Below are 15,656 nucleotides of genomic sequence, written 5' to 3' on the forward strand. Positions count from 1 at the left end.
AATGGTTTTTGGGTTCGGTTCCCGCTCGGGATTGATATTTGATTTGTACAAATATTACTCTCCGGGATGGATATCTGTCCTTGTGGGTCTCCCTACCGTGCCTCGAAGAGCACGTTACACTATCGGTCTCAGTTGTTATCATACCTGATAGCGATCGTTACTCATAGTAGGGAACATATCCGCCAACCCACAGTGGAACAACGTGGTGAATTAAGCTCCAAACCTCCTGCATGGAAAAAAGGCTTATGCCCAGCAGTGGGATGCTACAGGCTAAATGCCTCTTAACAATACATACAGAAGGTGCAATACAGTTAGTAAGGGTAAAAAACGATTCTACAGAGGTAATATAATAAATCTGACCTTGAGGAAGATCGCGTTCCCCCAGAGGTCGTCCCGCAACGAAGTGAACTGATGGTACTTCCACTTGCGGAAGGCCCACGCCGCCAGCCCCACCTCCCGCGCCGACCAGCACTCTGTCTCAAACAGGGGATTCACTACCCCACGACGTCGGGCTTACTCATATTGTACGCTTTTACGAACATCTATACTTCCGTGCTTAGGTAAAACGTAGTAAAAGTTTTTCACTGCTCTTGTAAAATTTTGACGCCATTACGTTTATAATTATAAAATATAACCTATTCTATTATTATAATGCCATATATTTAGTTCCTTCTCCTTCTCCAACGTGGAGAAAGAGGCCTATGCCCAACAGTGGGATTTTACAGACTAAATGCGAAATGTATTTAGCTCAAATAATTTGAAAACCTTTAAAAAAATTCTCAGATCTGATATTTATACTTTACTGCCTTTCATCTAAGCACAGCAGTATACCTCCTGCCCTGAGTCCAAACCACGTAATACAGCATGTTTTATAATGACGATGTTACATGTTATTTACAAATGTTATATAACAGAGCATTTAGATACATTAGTTAATTAAAATTCTGTATTAAAATATCGCGTCCAGAGAACAATATTTAGCAATTAACGAAGTTCCGAAATAGATTCACAGTTAGTAACCAAAAAATACACTCACCAAATATATCTTCATCGTTGTGGAAATCTTCAGGCGTGTAGGAACTGTACATAGACATAGTAACACTTTGTTCCTCGACCTGCCTCTGAAGTGCGTCGATACGGGCTTCGTAGTTCTGAAAATAATTGATTATGGTATACCAAAATTTTTCGACCAATATTTTAGTAGTTGATTTTACGTTCGCTACGATTAACGCTCAATATAATTGGATTTATTTTAAGTTTCTTGAAGGCGGGTAAAAGATTTTATGTTTACTTTTAAAACTGTAAAATATTGAAAAAAATATTTGGTTTTGTTAGAGAATAACTTTCAAATTATATTAAAAAATTGCTTAATTTTAAGACATCTGCATCCTAGAATTCTAGGAGATACTCTTATGTACAGACAAAAAATTCTCTTCATAAGGTCGAATTTTTTTATTATATTCACTAGCTGGCAAACGTTATAAGGTTAAAAATTCATTACTATAACAAGTTTCCCGATTAACTTGGGACTTTTTTACTTTTTGTTCTATAGCTCTTTTTTCCCTGTCTTTACTATTACCTCATAGTATATTTAAAACAATCTTTGACAGATCAAAGTGGCCAGAGTCTAAATCAGCACTTATCATTGGTCAATATAATTTTCATTTAAGTTTACATTTTATTACAAACCTTGCGCTGCTCCTCAAACTGCTGATCGGCGTGTTCCTTTTCTCTGCGAAACTGCTCTTCTAAGGCCATTAATCGTTTCTGCATTTCGGCCTTCAGGTCGATTCCTTGTTTCTCCAATAACTCGCATTGTGCGAAGTCCCAATCCACTGTCTCGGTGTCACTTGGTGCTACAATTAAAAAATAATTATAAATTAAAACACTTAATATAATAAAATATGAGACAATAACATTGACAAATTATTGTTATTTTCTAGACTACATTAAAAACAATTCCCTGTTTGTCTTCCTATTTCTCATTTTCTCATTCTTTTCTACTCAAAAATTTTTTGGAAACATTAATCGAGTTTTCTTTCTCTAACCTCTTGACCTTACCATTTAAAATTTTCTTTATGACCTGAATAAGACCTCAACAAATCTTCACAAAATTTCAAATATAACTAATTATTGTGTGGCTACGGTACTAAAGAATATAGCCACCCCCTCTCTTCCCGTGGGTGTCGTAAGAGGCGACTATGGGATAACACAGTTCCGCTACCACCTTGGAACTTAAAAAGCCGACCGATGGCGGGATAATCATCTAACTGCTGGCTTTTAAATACAAAGGCCGAAGACGGGCAGCAGCTGCTTCGGTGCGACAAAGCCAACCCTGCTGTCACCAACCCGCCTGCCCAGCGTGGTGACTATGGGCAACACACATGAGTCACGCTATAGGCTATAATGATGATGATGATGAATCTTTGATCAAGCAACGAAAGTATAAAATATAAGGATACCGCGATCAATCTTCTTTATGTATTTTTTATTCTACGTGATATTGACTAAATTTTTTGTGCTATAAAGGCTTTAAATGTAATAAATGAAGGAATTTTTCCAGAGCTCTTGGGTAGGCACAGGGGTAGAACGGGCAACACGTTTGCGGTACTTTTAGTATTGCAAGCATCGATAGGCTCCAGTAAACGCTCATCATCAAGTAGGCCGCACGCTTCGTTACCACCCTTTCAATAAAATAATTGATGAAATAAGTGACCATACACTTTATAGACATACCACTGTCAGCATCAGCATTATTTCCGGGAGTATCATTGACCGTATCCTTATTGGAGACGCACTCCTCTCGTGGTTGTCCGGGGTGAGTGAATCTGAACACGTGGTTCTTGCCCAGGATGACACGGGATCCCGTCTTCAGTATTATTGGTTCGGTTACCTTAAAAAAATATCCAAGGTTAAGTATTATTATTCAAATATTAACTTAATGTTTTAAGACAATGTTTTGTATTCATATGAAATCGCTCCTTAATGATAAGACCACCTTTGTAAAGTTATGTTTGAAAGTGGTAGCTATTTGTAATAATTTATTTTAGTTTAGTCTTAGTATACAGTAAACAGTTTTCAATCTGTCTATCTATGAACACACAAATTTAAAGTAGAGTTGATCACATACTTTAAGCAACAAGAAGAAGACTACATTTAGGCAATAACAAGGAAATAACGTTAATAAAGTAAAATAAACACGTGTGTGAACAGCGTGAACAGCTGATCCTTCTCCTATATGGGGAAAGAGGCCTATGCCCGACAGTGGGATATTACAGGCTAAAGCGAAACACGTATGTCATTTATTAATATTGGGCAAATAAAATTTTTAGCATTTACTTGAACCTCAAAGATCTATGTTCTTTGTATTTCATCTTGAAAGTACCTTTAAGTTAACAAGACGTATACAATACGAAAAATTGGAGTTTTACTAAGTAACAACCGAACTTATGTTACCAACATAACTACCCACCTCTCGTCCGTTTACATAAACAAGGGCGCCACGATGCGGTATGAGGCAGATAACGCCATCTGTGTTCTCAAAAATGCAATGCTCGCTTAGAATGTGGGAACCGCACAGCTGGATGTCCTGAGGGACATTTCCTTCAGCCGTACCGAGGCGAGTGACACCTGGGGGGACAATAGTGTATTAGCTTAATTATTTAATTATTGCATGATGGGAATTCGAGAAAAAGTCTGGGTTGAAGTAGTCTCGAAAAAATAACTGGTAGGTAGACTCGTGGACAAAAAAAAAATCTAGCTGTAACGTGCGTTACATCATCTTTTTTGTCGCTTTAAGATGAAACAACAAATTACAATGTTCTATTAAAACCCTACTAATCACTACTAAACTAATCAATAGTTTTTACTTATAAAATTAAACAAACGTGTCTTATGTATATGCCAGGCAAAAAATATTTTTTCAAATTTATTTTATATATTATTTACTTATTACTTTATTGTATAGACATAGTAAAGCACCTATAAAGTAAAACAACATAATAGTTAAAAAAAGTAGAAAGATATGAAAAAAAAAATTAAGACAGGCGTTACTTTCCATGTAATATATTTTAAATTCAATTATATAGTTTAATTTCACGGAATACCTTACATTTTAACATAGCACGAGAACTGTAGAAGTAACCGTAGAAGTACTTTATCTAGTGAAACTTCTATTAAATAAGAAACTAATTATAACACTAATTACTTAATATTTATGATTAATATAAACGATTGTATATTTAATCACATAATTCATTCGACACAATAAATTAAATTTGCACAAAAACAAGTCTATGTTAAACAAATTCCTTTATACTCTTTAAGTAGACGATCTAAGTCGAAGGAACAAAATACACTGTAATTGAACCGTACTAAGCTGATATGTGATCTTGTAACTTAAACTCAAGTATCATTTGATATTGAAGGGCGTACTGAGGTTAAAGCATCCACAGTTCTCTTTTTTTACATATATATCGCAAATATTAATATTTCTTATGAAACTCAAATCAGGAATATCCCATAATACAACATTTTATAAGAATATTTTAGTGCAAAGCTCTGGTTCCTTTCATATATATATTTTAATATGAAAAATACAAAAATAGCAAAATAATAAAATCATTAAGTTAGTTTTTAGTCATTTAATCTTTAGTTCGTTTTGATAATTATATGATATCATTAACTTAAGTTGATTAAACAGACATTATTATTAGGGATAATTCATGAAAGTACTCGTCAGGCCTTGCTCAAATTTAAACATGGTTGAAAATCGTTGCCACCAGTGAAAATGTATGAGTACTCCTCATTTTTTTGAAGTCTGTTAAAATATTAGTCATTATAAACATAGTTATGTCATGTAATGTATAACTCACCGTCCTTTATGTAATACAGGAGACACTCAGACAGATTGGGATCTTCGTTCAAATTGACCAAGTGTGGAGTTTTCTTGGGCGAGTATACTCCTACAGTTACGCCCTCTTTGACCGCGAGACCCATCTCAGCGAATACAGCTTCACGTTGTACACGTATTTGTTCAGTGCGTTTAAGCTTTTCTTCCCACGTTTCGTTGAGTTCTGGTTATTTAAAATTTAAATTATTATTTTGTAGTAAGGTTTATCACGGAAATTCATGAATTCGTTATAATTGAATTGACTATCATCTGAGGTAATTTAAATAGCATTTTAAATACAAAAGCTGTGTATTTATTTATATCTTTTTATTTTTTTATTATTGTTTTGCCATATAAGTTATCTCTGTATGGTCTCTTATAACTTTTTAACTTATAGCTTTAAACTTTTTCATATAGTAAAAAACACTAACTAAATATAGTTGTGACTAAAACAGGCGTTTTCTTCGTTGTACATAGACGATAGAAATCCTGCAATTTGATTGTACTTTTTGAAGTTTTTTATAACCTTTACTCACCAGCGATAAGTTTTTCAGAAGCCTGTAATTGATCAACTGCTTCCTCGGCGATGGTTGTAGCAGCTCGAGATAGCTTTGGTGATAACGCTTCCGACTCGCTCTTTTTACGCGTCGGCGACGCATTCTCTTCTCCTGCTTTACCATAAAAAATATATATTCTAGTCAGACAATCCTGAACCATTGCAGAACAAATAGTATATTTTTTTTTGGGACTTTATTTTTTTATTCGCTCATAAAGTAAAGCTTACATTTTCAGAACAAATAGTATAATTTTTGGGTTTTTTTTTGTCGCCGAGAGGTACACTTTTATTCTTTTTTTTTTAAATATGTAGATATAAATATAGATTATTTGCAACCAACACCGTAAGATCTTATGTTTTGTATGGTAAATACATCGTGCTATCCATAACCAATACAAGTGAATTTAATGACCCATTGTATTGTTCTAACAAAAATATTTGGTCCAATTTTGATTTAATTGCTTATGTAGATATAATGATAGCTAAGTCACATGCTAAGCCTTTTGAGCATTCGATAGCATTTTATTAAATAAATATCTTTAATACATAAATATATTTAAAATATACACGGTCGCATGTTCCTTAGATAGGGAACTTGATGTCTGTTATAGGTGACAGCCAACTGATTGATATAAAGTTATAAATATGAAATCAAAATTGAACCGATGTTTGCTACGATTGTATCTGGAAGGAAATATGTTGAACGGACATAAATAATTGTAAAAACATGCGAAGCTATGAAGCTTTGTTTGCAAAACATGTATAAAAATGTATATTACGTTCGCGACATTATTACATATGTATAAATAATATTACAAGTTAATTTACGTGTTATTTTTAATTGTTGTTAGATAATTATTTAACTCATATTTTGGTTAAATATTTCGTAAAGCCGCGAACGATGAACACAATCTGAGCATTTTAAAATTAAAATTAAATTGACATGAAAAATACACAAAGATTTAATCTTGTTAGTAGTGTTACATGAAATATCAATTTAAACAATATACTTAATAAAATACTCAGAGATATAATTTTATAATAATTAAATACACATATTTTAGATGAATACTGTCAAACATTCATAACTTACATTCCTACGAAAAAGAAAGATTTACTAAATATCGTAACGTTTTTATTATATAAACCAACACCAATATATGAATAGAAGCGCAGTTATAATATTACATAACGAACCAATATATATGTACCTACAAGTGACGAGTATATAGTAATCATGTACTAAATAAGTACGCCTACAACGCCACAAGCTCTGGATAAGGGTGCATTTTTTTATTTTATTTTTTTAGGTGTTGGGTTGCCAGTGTTACTGTAGAAAGTGAAATGTATATCATATTTTTATCCTGGCAACCCCGAGGAGGCAAAGCGGTACAGGTGGGGTGTACATATGCAATGCGCAAGCCTCTTTGCTTTTACTTACTGGTAGGCTGTTCTTTCTTTTCATAAACGACTCTACCATCTGGTCCTTCGTGTTTGAAAACAAAAGTTCAAGTTTAGTATATCTTTTAATTATAAACACGTTTGTGGCGTTTACTTCGTTCTAATATTTTTCACATAACGAACTATTATCTCACATGACGGCTAAGGCTATTTATATAGTTCTATGATTAAATCTTACCTTCTTCGACGTCGATGCCTTCGGCTTTGAGTAGTTCTCGTAGTTTGAGTATCTCTTCCTTGAGTTCGCGAATGAGTTTCGCGTTGGCATCCTCGTTGACCACAGCCTTGCATACGATTTGTTTAGCGCGATCTGCGTATCTGTTAAGAAAATACTTTTTTTAAATATACTGTAAAAATCAATAATAATGAATTGCTTGACGATGGTAAATACGTCACATAGAAAACGATTGAACAGATTTATTATTTAAATATATATTTTTTATTTTTTTCAAGAGTAACTGCGGAGTTTCTTGTCGATTCTTCTCTGCAGAATCTACATTTCGAATCTGTATTAGTTTCGCTTTTCACTATAATTAATCAATAAAAGCAAATACAACTTTATTTTGAGTAGTGACGATTTTACAGTGCTCTTGAAGAGATTGATTCAAGTAGAATCAAGTAATTTCTAATTTTGATTTAAATCTATCGTAACATACATGAACAACAATTTTATATTCTGAGTATTTTTAAGAGATGAACAATTAGGATAAATAAAACATTTTATTGGCAATTGACCAGGATAACGTCTTTAACAGAATAAGACAAACGTATACGAAATAAAATGTGATTTACCTCAATGTACTAAGTGTTTCATCGTAATTGATGTCGGCAGGCGAAATGGCCGCTATCATAGCAGTCTTGGAGTTCCCGCCGAGGTTCTCACGAAGTAGCCAAGTGAGGACAGAGTCGCGGTACGGTATGAAGTCCGCCTTCTTTGACTTCTTGCTTTTTGACGCCTGAGTTATCATTTTATTATGTTAAAAGTTGGAATAAAGATTGTAAAAAGTAATTAAACGAATATAATGCTCAAAATTTGCCGTGATTATATAATCACGGACAGCTTAAAATTCTGAAAGCTTAAAATCTAAAAAAAAATTAAACATATACATATTAACATTATATAGATTTTATACTATTAACAATGAATGCCTAAACTTTTCAACTTTAATTACTTTCCATACCGTGACCATAGCAAGATAATTTTGAAAGTAATATGAAGTTAACATTACAAAAGTTCTTGTGTACAAAAAAATCAATAGTTGTATTGCATTGCTTATCAGAACTAATATGTAAACTGCTATACAACGTATTATTAAACTGGCGTCTTTCCATAGCCTAAATTAGACGTGAAAAAAATGTCAAATCATTACTAAGGAACTTTAAAATACAATTTAAAAAAAAAAAAACTATGAGAAGACATGAGTAAAGAGGCTATCAATAACCGATTTAACTGTAAAAATCAGATAACTCGGTCATTGAAACAACACTAATGTTCACTAATGTTGTAACATTCTACTTATGTTTCCAATACTTGACTTATAATTACTACTGTTATAGCGCAGACAACAAAACACTCAATTTAAGCAATTTCACATGATGGTATAATATCCACATCGATATCGTAAAATCTCATTATAACATCGCGCGCATGCGCGCAGCTGCGCTCTCATTGATTAGATTTTAATGGCGGCAAAATCACTGTGACAATACACGTACGCGTGAATTTAATTTAATAAATTAAAAGTTAAAAATGGATAGCGACGATGATATTTGTACGCCTCCGGATATTCTAGAATTGGCAACAAAATTAACTCACAATCTTTTGCCAGAAAAATCTAGAAAATTATATGAAAAAGAATATAATAACTTATTCCGACTCCGTCTACGAGCTCTACTGCTTGCCCCGCGACCGCTACAGCTGCTGGATCAATAATTAACATTAACTTTCAAAATTGTACCATCCAAAATTTGAACAATTATTATAAATAAACTATTGTCAGCTTTTACTCTTGTTGTTTGATTAATTGCATTAGTGAAGATAAAGTAGTGTATGCAACTGCATATAACACAGGTATTAAAACACTCGTTACTATTATGAAACTCGCTGCGCTCGTTTCATAAACTCACACTCGTGTTTTAATACCCTTCATTATATGACAGTTGCATAAACTACTATTATTATTTTTATTGAAGCGTTATAATGTCAATTTTGATATCCCAGATAAATGTAAGGACGCCTGTTTAATAACACGTTGTATATGTATATAATATAAGATGCATACTTGCAAAAAGCATTAATTTAATAAATGTAATCTATTGACTAATGTTTTTACCAATTTATCTAATATTGTCCACAAAAGAACAGTGAAAAAAAATACAACACCAATACATAGATATCCTTTTTCATAAGGTAGTTTGTATGTAGACATTTTTATACACTATAAAATAAATCTCTACTTATTTATTTATTTAGGATAACCAAAACAAAGTACAATATTAATATTCAATTACTCATATCACTTCAGCCTATGGCAGTCCACTGCTGGACATAGGCCTCCCCAAGTTCGCGCCAGACATCCCGGTTTTCCGCAATCCTCATCCAGCCTACACCGGCACTCTTACGTAGATCTTCGGTCCAACGGGCCGGAGCACGTCCCACACTGCGTTTGCTAAGACACGGTCTCCACTCCAGGACCCGTCTACTCCAACGGCCATCGGTCCTTGCTAATTCTGTGGGCTATGTCGGTTACTTTCGTTCTCTCGTGGATAGTCTTATTTCTAATCCTATTTTTGAGAGAAACCCCAAGCATAGCCTGTTCCATTGCACGTTGCGCGACTTTAAATTTGTGGACCAGTCCCTTCGTCAGTGTCCATGTCTCGCCTTCGTATGTTAACACAGACAGGACGCATTGCTCGAAGACTTTTGTCTTATCTTGTTTGTCCCAGCCCAAGCGAATCCTCCTGTCGGCCTCCTTCTCGAATTTGTTGCGGCTTAGTTGGATAGTATGGCCTAGGTAAATATAATCCTGAACAACGTCGAGAAGGGTACCATCGACCGATACCGGTCTCGATATGACTTGGTCGTTAAACATAACTTTCGTTTTGTTCAAGTTCATACAGAGACCGACACGCTGGGAGGACTCGTTTAGGCCGGGCAGCATCTGGCCTAACTCATCCAACGTCTCCGCAAAAATGACAATATCGTTGGCGAAACGAAGGTTAGAGATGAATTCACCGTTGACGTTAATGCCTCGTTCCCCCCAATCTAAGGTCTTAAAGACATTCTCCAGCGCACGGGTAAACAGTTTCGGTGATATTACATCTCCCTGTCTCACCCCAAGCCGGAGGGAAATAGGTCTTGTTCTCTGGTCCTGGACATGATCGGTCATCGTCGCCGCGTCGTATATACATTTCAGTATCTCGATATGTCACCAGTCGATATGACATCTCGGCATAGAGTCCAGGACAGCCCAGGTCTCGACAGAGTCGGAGGCTTTCTCATAGTCCACAAACGCCATACACAGCGGTTGATTATATTCTTCTGTCTTTTGAATAATCTGCCGAACAGTATGGATGTGGTCTACGGTGCTGTAGCCATTTCGAAACCCAGCCTGCTCTGGTGGTTGGAATTCATCGCGTCTTCTGGCGAGACTATTCGTAACAACCCTCGAAAACAGCTTATAGACGTGGCTCAGAAGTGAGATCGGTGTGTAATTCTTCAACAGAGACTCGTCGCATCTCTTAAAGAACAGCGAACCACGAGAGTCTTGCCAAGGCTTTTAGGACCGGTCGCCCTGCGGCTTTAAGGAGCTCAGTAGTAACTCCGTCATCCCCCGGAGCCCTGCCGTTTTTAAGCTGCTCGAGCGCTGCACTAATCTCATTCTCTACAAAGTCCGGGATAGACTCCGAATAATGGCGCAACAATGGTGCCCGTGGATCTTCGGTGTCCCAAGTCGCAGGCTTGCGTGCGCTCGACGAATACTAATACTCATATATGGTTGCTCAGGTATGGTAATTACTCATATATGGTTTGATATATAAGGATTACGTATTTCTTTTTATAGGTAATCATTACATGCTAAACTCAATTAAGTTATTGGCACGAATCTTGAGCGCTGACCTTCAACCACAGAAACCAATTTTAAGTATCTTTGATGGTATAAGGTGAGACACAAGGCCGAGGTAATCATATTACTGAACGATGCGCAAAGTAATTCACCGAGCGTTCAAGAACCGTGCCAATTATAGTCACCTTATTACATTTACATTACATGCAATAATATATATTTCAAGCACATATAAACATAGCAGTGTTAGTACCACAAGTTACTTACCGACTGCATAGGTCCGTAGAAATAAGATGCAGGAAGACAGTTAAAAATACGTTTAAATCTATGTAAATACATATATACACGTACACACACATAGTCTAAGATGTAGCCATACATTTATTACTATTATTTATAGATCACTTGGAATTTATTAGAAGTTTAGTGAATCGATATAATTAAGAGAATAACTTAAATGCTTTATTTATTTCATTAAAAATATAAAAGAAAATAATAAAAATTCATTAGAATAAAATATTGAATACAACTAGTCTCATCAGAAACTTATAAAATTTGACATTCTATGGATTTTTAATTTGCCTCAAAAATAAATTTTAATATTTAACTTTTTGATAGTATCTATTATGATAATTTATAGTACATTCAAAGACAATTACATATTTATATACAAATCTAGCATACCACACATCTCCACACACTATGACCTACTCAAACCAATGCATCATACATCTCTGAAATATTTATTTGTACAATTGGGCATAAACAATATAAAATACTTGACCCCAAAACACTTTTAACTTTTTGTAACAAAGAGGTTTTATGTAAACCAAAAAAATATTGTATTCCAAAATTAAATCAAATTTCTCCCATTATAAAAGAAGATTAGTTATGATTTGCTCATGACGATGCGTAATGAAAAATTAATTGATGTACTAACATTGATATAATGACTAAATTTGAAAGTAATAATAGTTGCTTCAAATGTTGGCTACTAACAGCGTTGAAGTTACAAATTATTGGATATGCCGATTGCTTTATAATTCAATAGAAAAAAAAAATAATTCAACATCGAAGAAAAATAGCTGGGCCAAATTAAATTAATTCTAATACCTAATAATAGATTTTTTTTTCAATTGCTTAAAATTATCCATAAACCTGAGATATTAAGCTAAGCACCTAAATCACAAAAAAGATCTGCATTATATGTAAGAAAGCTCAAAAATTAATTTTTATAACATTTATTTATTGTGTGCTATTGATTTTTAATCTACAATACAATTTTCAAATTATGAAATATGATGAATGTGACAATTTCAATGCCCGATTGTTCAATTTAAATTATCCACAACTATCACGTTACGCCCAATCAATAACAATAATTATTAATATACTCACGATTTCAGCTAAAGCAGAAATAACTTTTCCTAGTGTTGTGAGTGATTTGTTGATATTAGCGCCTTCTTTCAGCCTTGTTCCTTTAGCGCCTGTAGAGTCCGCTCTTTCAGACCCGGCCAGATCTACTAGAGATATTTTGGACACCTGAAAATGTTATTGGGATCAGAAACTTTGATTTCTTTGAGGTATGGCACAGCAGGATATATCTTATCCAAAATCTGTAGCAGCCTGACCTGGCGACTACAGCTAAATAACACTGCACTCCAGCAGTCTTGTGTTCCTGTGGTAAGGTGGTCAGCGGGGGCCTGGGGGATTGGGGGATAGGGTCGACAACGCACTTACGATACTTCTGGTGTTGCTAGCGTCTATAAACTGCGGTACTCGCTTACCATCAGGTTACCGTAAGCTTGTTTGCTGACCCAATCGTATAAAAAAAACTTAACACAAATGATGTATATTATACTCGCGGCAGACGTTATCCTGCCCGGAAAACAGCTACTAAATTTGATTGCTTATATACCGATAGCAGCGCCACCTACCGCGTCCAATTGAGATCAAAACTATACCTACCCTATCTCCTAAGCTGGGCCAAACTAGACATGCTTACAAAATTTGATAAAAATTTGTTTAGTAGTTTCGGAGTTTATCTGGAACATACATCGTGACACAAAGTTTTTATATATATATATATATAGATTATACCGAGATGTTGGCGCGGTGGCTATAAGTCTTAGCACTGTTGTGCTGGCTGTCACGGATTCGATCGCTAGCACATGCCAAACATTTGTATTGCCATACGGATGTTTGCCATGGTCTGGGCGTCTGTGTATTGTGTGTTTCCGAACCCCAGACACAGTAGATATTTCTACTGAGGGCCGTTAAGTGTGAGGCATTTTTTTTTTTTTATACAAATAAGTATACATTTAGAGATTTAATACAGAGTATTTTAGTAAATGTGTCTCTCTCCGTGAAATCAATTTTGGAATTTCAATCCTGTTTGATGTCTTTGGTTAGTTGATCTTACAATTTTGTCAATAAACAGTTTTGAAACATTTTTGTAAAATCAAATCACCGGTTATTTACTCACCTTTTCCGACATTAAATTTGTGGTTTTGTCGTGTCTTTGTTGTGTGAAGAAAATAGTGAACACAGCGTGAGAACGTGAAGACGTCTCATTCATGTTCGTAGCTGCCACCGTTCTGAAAAAAAATTAATGCATACAATAAAATATTTAATATATAGCACATGTCATAAGTCACTGACTTATTAGAGAAAAAGTATCAGTTTCTCTTAAAAGAGTTAAATAATTTTTGTACACATAGACATACTTTCTTACACATATCAAGATTCACTAAATAAGTAAATGCAAAGATCACTAATCCTGACTTTTGTTAACTCTTATAAATAAATAAATAAATAACCGTTTAAAAGTATACAATCAAATTAAAATTATTTAACACCAGAATATATCAATATCGCATACGGTCGAATTGAGTAACCTCCCTCCTTTTTTGAAGTCGGTTAAAAAACAAACTAAACAGTCACAATAGTGTGTCAAGGTGATTGTGATATTAACACATGCTTATTAAATTTCATACACATACAAATTAATTAAGACACGGTCAGTCGGAGACGCGGGTTCGAATCCCGCTGGAGCGGTCAATTTTTGATATGATATTCAAAATAATTAAGTAATGCTTTAAAGTGCCACGAGATTTTAGGTATGTTATTAAAATAGTGATTTTGACATTACTAATAGTTTCAACTTTCTTGACAAGTGTCGCTAAGTGTCATAGATGTAATGTTATATAGCCCGTATTTTATTTAGATTCGCGAGTGAAATAAGTAAAAGAACTACTCCAATTAGTTCAATAGTCTTAAGTTTAACAATTATAAACAAACTAAAAACAATAAAATATTTAGTAGGTTCCAAGATTTAGAACGTTAAGTTGGGCAACTATAAAAGAAAACTGTTAAGCCTTTTTTTAAGCAAGGGACCTTTAAACAAGACTATTTCTGTATTTAATCAGACATAATTGTGATTAGATGGTAGTTTGCTTAAGTAAACTATATTTTTTCATTGCAATGGTAAAATTATACCTTTTAGGATGAACCTACTCATCCACTGAACGCTTTAAATATACATATTTATTTCTCTTACCTAGCCTTGTTTCCTTCGTCAATTAGGTCGTATATATCCTGGTATGACATGACAGCTAGTTTGCTGAGATCTTCGACGTAGGGCCCAAGGGCAGGATGCTCACGGACACGAAGATTCCCTTTGTTCTTAGGGTTCAAAAGATCGCGAACCCGCTCGCAGTAAATTTCCATGTAGGACACTTCAACCTAGTACAGAGAATTTTACCAAACATTACTAGGCACCAATTATAAACAAATTTTATTATATTGACAACTAGGAAAGTTTAACAGCTTTTACCGACTTTTAACAATTCTAAGGCAAAAAATAGTCATGTTACGTTTCCTACTAATCTTTTTACGTATACATTGTTTGAATTTATAATACTTATGCTGGTGACTAGATATAATAATTGAAGGAGATGGCAAACATAATTGCATTACATTAAATTACAAACAATGCACCAAATTCCAAAGTTGTATACAAAAATTTGAAATTTGTTCACTAATTTAATTTATTGTGTTCTTAAAAACCAACTTTGTCTTTTAGTGATTGTTCTTATAGTCTGAGTGAAAAATATCCTTACTGAGTATTTCAGATCCTCCGACGTGGTTTGTCGAATTCGTCTAAATAAATCTTTACATATTTGAGGAATGATGCCCTCTTGACCCTCTTCCCCTCTCCCCATCATGGTGTAAGACTTCCCCGCGCCTGTCTGTCCGTATGCGAATATGCATATATTGTAGCCTAAAAAATAAAGAGGAGTATTAAAACCTTTATCGTAGGGCCATTCGAAATCATAGACACTTAATTTTGATTATGCTTTAGGTGCATAGTAAAGTTAGATATGAATAATAACCATCAAAATTTATATTCCAGTTATTTGATATCAAATATAAGAAAATAAATACACAAGGTAATAAACAAAAAAAAAACCTTAATAAAATGCGATATACAGAGTAAGACAATATAACATTTTAAATATTATACTCCGCACGCATTGCATGTCTGAATCTTTTTTTTTTTTCAGACGCATTAATTAGGACACGTCATACCAACTTTTATAGAGCTTGCTAATTATTTCTAACGAATACGACACAAAGATATACGTAGTCAATCTACTATGACTTGTGATACACCAATGCA

The 15,656-nt window shown here is 34.3% G+C and overlaps 1 protein-coding gene across 1 annotated transcript in view; it reads right to left on the reverse strand.

The window, feature by feature from the left end:
• The window catches only part of LOC123660520 (kinesin-like protein unc-104), a 62,767-nt gene that overhangs the window by 19,754 nt on the left and 27,357 nt on the right, over positions 1–15,656 (reverse strand). Inside the window, exons 4-18 of the mRNA XM_045595580.1 lie at positions 15,097–15,257; positions 14,535–14,719; positions 13,461–13,572; positions 12,374–12,517; positions 11,243–11,245; positions 7,701–7,864; positions 7,087–7,226; positions 6,889–6,933; positions 5,428–5,559; positions 4,875–5,075; positions 3,473–3,630; positions 2,737–2,893; positions 1,690–1,856; positions 1,037–1,151; positions 361–494 (exon numbers count right to left, since the gene is read on the reverse strand). Coding sequence (XP_045451536.1) covers positions 361–494; positions 1,037–1,151; positions 1,690–1,856; positions 2,737–2,893; positions 3,473–3,630; positions 4,875–5,075; positions 5,428–5,559; positions 6,889–6,933; positions 7,087–7,226; positions 7,701–7,864; positions 11,243–11,245; positions 12,374–12,517; positions 13,461–13,572; positions 14,535–14,719; positions 15,097–15,257 — 2,018 coding nt within the window. The remainder of the gene's footprint in view (positions 1–360; positions 495–1,036; positions 1,152–1,689; positions 1,857–2,736; positions 2,894–3,472; positions 3,631–4,874; positions 5,076–5,427; positions 5,560–6,888; positions 6,934–7,086; positions 7,227–7,700; positions 7,865–11,242; positions 11,246–12,373; positions 12,518–13,460; positions 13,573–14,534; positions 14,720–15,096; positions 15,258–15,656) is intronic.

The sequence above is a fragment of the Melitaea cinxia genome, chromosome 15 (genome assembly GCF_905220565.1).
Source record: "Melitaea cinxia chromosome 15, ilMelCinx1.1, whole genome shotgun sequence".
Lineage (NCBI taxonomy): Eukaryota > Metazoa > Arthropoda > Insecta > Lepidoptera > Nymphalidae > Melitaea > Melitaea cinxia.